Source organism: Daucus carota, chromosome 1 (assembly GCF_001625215.2).
Source record: "Daucus carota subsp. sativus chromosome 1, DH1 v3.0, whole genome shotgun sequence".
NCBI lineage: Eukaryota > Viridiplantae > Streptophyta > Magnoliopsida > Apiales > Apiaceae > Daucus > Daucus carota.
In genome coordinates this window covers 11,627,996-11,634,810 of record NC_030381.2, presented here as the reverse complement: position 1 = coordinate 11,634,810, position 6,815 = coordinate 11,627,996, and the positions used below count along the sequence as shown (strand labels likewise).

The window sequence follows — 6,815 nt, the reverse complement described above, 5'->3', positions numbered from 1 at the left end:
ACCTCTCCCTTACTTGTTCCTACAAAGGAACCACTCAAGTCTTCTCGTTTTTCCTGGCTGGAAGATATAGCCAGACTCTCCACTAGCTCTCCTTTTGCCAGCTCCCAAAGCTGCCTCTCCACACTTTCACACCCTTCCCTCAATCCTAAGAGTGTTTGAGCTATGATGTGATCAACTACTGTGGTAGATGAAATATCAGTTGAAAAACTAGTAGTTGTCAACTGATGAGTGTCATCAGTTGAAACATTCATAGAAGAGGCTTTTAACTGATGAAGGTTATTAAGCACATCAGTTGAAGGACAAACACTATTTGATGGATGAAGGATATCCATCAAAAATGAAGAAGAAATAGGCAAAGAAGCTGTGACAGTTGAGTCTGTGGTGATTGATTTTGAGTGTAAATCTACAGAACACACTGTCACAGAAGAAGAAATTTGATGAGAAAGATCGAACAAATCATCAATTTGATGATGATCAATCTCAGAGTGGGGCTTCTCCACGAAATCTAAAGATAAAGAATTTACAATAGTGGTGTGAATTAATTCCACATCCACAGAAGAAGTTGGGGATTGTGTTTGGGGTTGAGAGATAGTAAGATCAAAAATAGAGGAAATTGGGATTGAGAGAGTAGAAGGGGGCTGTGACTCCACATTTACTAGAGTCACATCAATCTGATTTTGAGATGTCTTAGGCATAAAATCAATGATTTTAGCCTGAGATGTGTGTGCAGTCTCCTCAAACTGGCCACCTTTTGTCTTCTTTCCCCCATAGGCATTTATAGGTGAAGTGTCCCTCCCCCTCTTTAAGTGTGCCCCTGGTTGTGGGCTATTTTCAATAACAGCATCCTTTTGGGAGGATGTTGTTAGAATTGAGCTAAATTTCATATGAATCTCTGTAGCCCTTTGGGAGTCTACAGAGTGGCTAGGCTGGGTTTCACTCACCTCTCCAACTTCATTCTTAAGGTTTTCTTGATGTTCACCATGTGCCTCCCCCTCACTTCCACCTTGCACACTCCCCTCAGGTTTGTGCTTTTTGGATTTTACAACAGGTGCCTTTTGGGAGGCACCTGAGGTTGGCCTTTTAGATTTAGATTTGGAAGGTTGTGCTACTTGGGAAGGCTGTTGTTGGTCATTTCCAGCAGCCATTGTAGCAGAAGGCAGAGAAGTAGGAGGTTGAGAGAGAGTTAAGGGAAAGCCAAATACCTGCTTTTCCTTACCAGCTTCCATGATTGGAAAGTAGCCCACCTCCACAGAGGGATATAAGTTCATTCTTGAGAGGTTTTTAAACACTCTCTTCTCCTGCACAAACGTTGGAAGCTTGGCTTCCTGATTAGTGATAACTAGCTTATCATTTACATGATTTGCCAACATCATGAGAAACCTAACATAATATATGTTTTTATGCCTATCATTTTTATCACTTAGTTTCTCCCTAATTTCTTGGATCATCAAACCACCAAAATTAAAGTACTCATTTGTTAAGAACATATAAAGCATTCGAAAAATCTGAGAAGTAATAGCATCAAAATTACTGATTTTGCCAGAGAATGCCTTAACAAATGCATCACATAAATAGCTCCATTCTCTCCTAAGCCCTTTTCTAACTATTTTACCTAAAGCAGAAGTATGTAATGTAGTTCATGGCATTGAGCATGTTAACTAACTGGATATCAGTAGGCAATGTAGCAAAAGTATTCTCAGGAATCTTAAGGCATGCATTCATGACATCACAGTTAACAGTATACACATCATTTTTAAGAGAGAAGGAAATAGTTTCATGCTCACTATTAAATTCAGCCATAGTCCAGATTTCTTCCACCACTTCATGATAGACAGTGGGAGTTGAAAGCATGGCATGAGAGAGTTGGCTGACTTTGATGAACTCCATCATTTTGTGGAATTCCTTCTCTTCTACAGCTTCAGTGTTCACAAATGACGCAAAATTGTTCTTCTCATAAATGAACCCAGTAGGAGATGAGTATTTCTTCATGGGCGCCATTGTAGTTGCAGAGAAAAATTGAAGAATATATGAGCTTCTTTTTGCACAGAGAGAGAGAGAGGTCTTGTGAATTCGAAAGAGTGAGATGAAAAGAAATGAAAATACTGAAAATACTTAAATACTTTCACAGAAAATTGTTGTGATTGGCTGAAAAATTACCATTTTGGAGAAATAATTTTTAATTAACTCCGCAAAAATTACACACACGATTGTATGTATAAAGTAGAGAAGAGATAAAAGTGATTTCAACGGCTCAGATGTGGTAGATATTTCGATGGATGAGATATGCGCCTCTTTGGAATTCTTATTCGATTGATGAGGATCAGTTGAAAGAGTTTCAATTGATGTCATCCATCGAACTAAAAACAAGACAATAGGATATTGTTTCAATGACTGAGCTGAAAGATCATCCGTTAAAACAATACTCCAATATAGGATAATTTCAATATCTCATCAGTTGAAATATCAACTATTTTATCCAGAATTATAACTAAATCAATTTTTGAGAAATTGAATGTAGCTGAATTCTGGCTACCATATTACAAACAAATTTACTATAAATTAGGAGAAATTTAACATACCTAATTTACTAACCAACCTTGTGAATGTGGATTCATCAAGGGGCTTTGTGAAAATATCTGCAATTTGTTCTTCACTTGGAACAAAATGCATTTCAATAGTACCGGCCATCACATGTTCACTTATGAAGTGATACTTGATGTCAATATGCTTGGTTCTTGGATGTTGTACTGGATTCTCAGTTATAGCAATAGCACTGGTGTTGTCACTAAATATTGGGATTTTTGAGAGATTTAAACCATAATCAAGTAATTGATTTCTCATCCACAATATGTGTGCACAACAGCTTACAGCTCCAATGTATTCAGCCTCAGCTGTAGAGGTTGAAACGGAATGTTGCTTTTTGCTAAACCAAGAAATCAGCCTGTCTCCAAGGAATTGACATGTGCCCGTTGTACTTTTTCTATCAATTTTGCATCCTGCAAAATCAGCATCTGAATATCCAATTAGATCAAATCTAGAGTCTTTAAGGTACAAAATACCAAGATTTAGAGTTCCCGGAAGATATCTGAATATTCTTTTAATAGCAATTAGATGTGATTCTTTAGGATCTGCTTGAAATCTAGCACAGAGGCATGTAGAGAACATAATATCAGGTCTACTAGCTGTCAAGTATAAGAGAGAACCAACCATTCCTCTATAATTTGAAATGTCCACAAATTTCTCATTAGGACTTAATTCAAATTTAGTGGCAGTTGGCATGGGAGTTTTAGCTTCTTTACAATCCATTAAATTAAACTTTTTAAGTAGATCATCGATGTATTTAGTTTGATTTATGAATATACACTCCTTTACCTGTTTAACTTGTAAACCAAGAAAGTAGGTGAGCTCTCCCATCATGCTCATCTCATACTGATTTTTCATCAGTTTGGCAAACTTTTTGCAAAGTTTCTCATCTGTAGACCTAACAATTATATCATCTACATAAATTTGAACTAAGATAAATGCATCATTTAAATTTCTGTAAAATAGAGTTTTATTCATAGTTCCTCTAGTGAAATGATTATCTAATAAAAATTGAGATAAAGTGTCATACCAGGCCCTTGGTGCTTGCTTTAAACCATAAAGTGCTTTTACTAAGAAGTAAACATACTCTAGATAATCTGGATCTTCAAAACCAGGAGGCTGACTTACATATACCTCCTCTTCCAGTTCACCATTAAGAAAAACACTTTTGGCATCCATTTGATAGACTTTAAAATTTGCATGAGCAGCATAGGCCAAGAAGATTCTTATGGCTTCCAATCTTGCAACTGGTGCAAATGTCTCATCAAAATCAATTCCTTCAGATTGAGAGTATCCTTAGCCACAAGCCTTGCTTTGTTCTTGGTGACAACTCCATTCTTATCCATTTTGTTTCTGAATACCCAATTTATGCCTACAATTGTTCTATTCTTAGGCTTGGGCACCAGCTTCCAGACTTTGTTTCTCTCAAATTAATTTAATTCTTCTTGCATGGCAAGAACCCAATCAGCATCTTTGAGAGCATCTTATATTACTTTAGGCTCATCCTGTGAAAGAAATCCACTATATAAGCATTAATCTTGAGTAGCTCTTCTGGTTTGTACAGATGCATTTGCATCACCAATTATTAATTCAAAAGGATGATCCTTTGTCCATTTTCTTTGAGGTGGAAGTGATTGTCTTGATGAAGTAGTCTCATTGTTGTAGTTCAGATTGCCATGTCGAAAAGCTCCCCCTAAATATGACATCTCATTATTCCTAAATTGATTGAAATTTTGAGACATTATTTCGTCTGATGAATCCAGAGGAGTTTCAACTGATGCCTCAGCTGAGTTTTCGATGGCTGTTGTCTCATCTATTGAATGCTCATCAGTTGGAATGTTAATTCCAGGATTAACTCTAGCATTTTGAACATAGTCATCACAATCATCATCACTATCATATAGATCACCTTCACCTTCATTTTCAAATCTGAGATTGTCATGAAATCCTTCATCTGACAGACCTTGAATCTTTTTATCATCAAAAACTACATGGATTGATTCCATAACAATGTTAGTTCTCAGATTGTAAACTCTAAACGATTTTCCATTAGAGTATCCAACAAAAATAACTTCATCTGCTTTGGCTTCAAATTTCCCAAGATTTTCACCTTGATTTCTTAGAACATAGCACTTGCATCCAAACACATGAACAAAGCTAATTGAAGGCTTCTTTCCTTTATACAGTTGAAAGGGAATCAGACTGTGAGATTTGGTTATCAGGGATATATTTTGAGTGAAGCAAGAAGTGTCACAGCCTCAGCCCAGAAATAGGTTGGCAATTGAGCTTCATTAATCATGGTTCTTGCAGCTTCTATTAGGGTTCTATTCTTCCTTTCGACTACTCCATTTTGCTGTGGAGTTCTTAGTGCAGAGAACTCATGAATAATTCCCTTTTCTTAACAAAATTCTTTCACCATTGAATTCTTGAATTCAATTCCATTATCAATTCTGATTCTCTCAACTTTGACATCTGGATTGTTTTTTAATGCCTTTGAAAAATCATCAACAATCACTAGACAAAATCTCTTCTTTGAAATTGACATAATGTTGACTGGACCAAACAAATCCATATGCAAAAATTGAAGAGGCTTTACAAGTGATGAAAGAACTTTGCTTTTGAAAGAGCTTCTCTTTTGCTTTCCTTGCTGACATGCTCCACACATACCATCTTTGGAAAATTCCAACTTTGGGATTCCCCTTACCAGATCCTTCTTAACCAACTCATTCATTGTCTTGAAATTTAAATGAGACAATCTCTTGTGCCATAGCCAACTGTCATCTGAGCTTGCTTTGCTGAGAAGCGAGTGACTGAATCATATTTACAGAGTTGAAGTCAGCTACATACACATTTCTTTTTCTTTGTCCAATTAGTACCACATTGCTGTCATCTCCCTTGGTGACAACATAGTTGACTAATGCTAAGCAAGTTATGCTTAAGACCAGACACCAATGCAACTTCATCAATGATGACATTTTCTTTTGCTACCAAGCCATATCCCATAATATATCCTTTGTTGTCATCTTTAAAGGTAATGCTAGGGCCAGCTTTCTCCATAAACTTTGTGAGAAGGGAAGAATCACCAGTCACGTGCCTAGAGCATCCACATTCTAAGTACCACAAATTCTTCTTATGGTTTCCCTGCACACATATTCAAAACAGATCAAGTTGATTTTGGTACCCAAATTGCTTTGGGTCCAGATTTGTTAGTCTTAACAGCTTTCCCTTCAGTCTCAGTCTTTCCCTTAGATTGAGATGGTTCAATCTTTGGTTTTGATTGAGAAACTGGGATATCAACATTACTCTTAATGACAGGCATTTGAGGCATGCACATATTGTTGACACCATGCAAGTTTGAGTGATATTGAGGCATATTAAAAGTATTGAAATATGGATTGAACATGTATGGCATGCTAGACTGAGATTATAGATGGTGAGGTAATAAACCAGGCTTCATGTTCATAGCAGATAAATGCATGTTAGAAACAGATGGTATAGACATAGACATGGATAAACTTGGAGCAATCACAGTCTTACAATTTGCAGATAAATGATTAACACTTCCACATTTACTGCAAGTTTTCCTAGGAGCACTAGCATTGGGGGTGTAATTAGTGTGCTTATTGACTCCAATTTTACCATTTCTATTTCCACTCTTCTTTTTGGTTACTTATGATTTAGTCTCACCAACATCCAATTTCTTCTTAAGCTTCTTGTCAGTATTGTGATTTCCATTTTTACTCTCATTAGTCTCAGAAGAATTATCATCCCCTTTAACAAAATTCTTATTAACAGGACCATATTTCTTGTTTAATTTCTTGAGAACTTTCTTGTCAACTGATGAGCTGTTTTTCAACGGATAACTTTCATCCATAGAGCTTTTTGTTTTCATTGGATGATCACTATCCGTGTTCTCATCATTTGAACTGACATCTGACATCTCAAGAACTTTCTTATCTCTCTTCCACTCGTTCTTCACAAAGGTTTCTCTACCTTGAACGTTGAGTATGTTTATAGAAACATCTCTTCCAGATTTTCATTTGACAATTATCTCTTGTTCCTTATCAAGCTGTTTTCTGATAATTTCTTCTCTTTTCAAAACAGCCAAAAGATCATCCTTGGGTGTTTGACACTCAATTTTCAGTTTCTCAAACCTAATAAATTGAGCTTCTAGCACACTGTTTCTATCACTGAGAAATGTGTTAGCATCCTTAATTCTACAGTTTTCCTTA

At 36.4% G+C, this 6,815-nt stretch overlaps 1 protein-coding gene across 1 annotated transcript; it reads right to left on the bottom strand.

Moving 5' to 3' along the window:
- Positions 1-2,559: 2,559 nt before the first annotated feature.
- LOC135151675 (uncharacterized mitochondrial protein AtMg00810-like) lies at positions 2,560-3,561 on the bottom strand. Its single transcript, XM_064090732.1, has one exon. The coding sequence runs from the start codon at positions 3,559-3,561 to the stop codon at positions 2,560-2,562; it is 1,002 nt and encodes a 333-aa protein (XP_063946802.1).
- Positions 3,562-6,815: the final 3,254 nt, after the last annotated feature.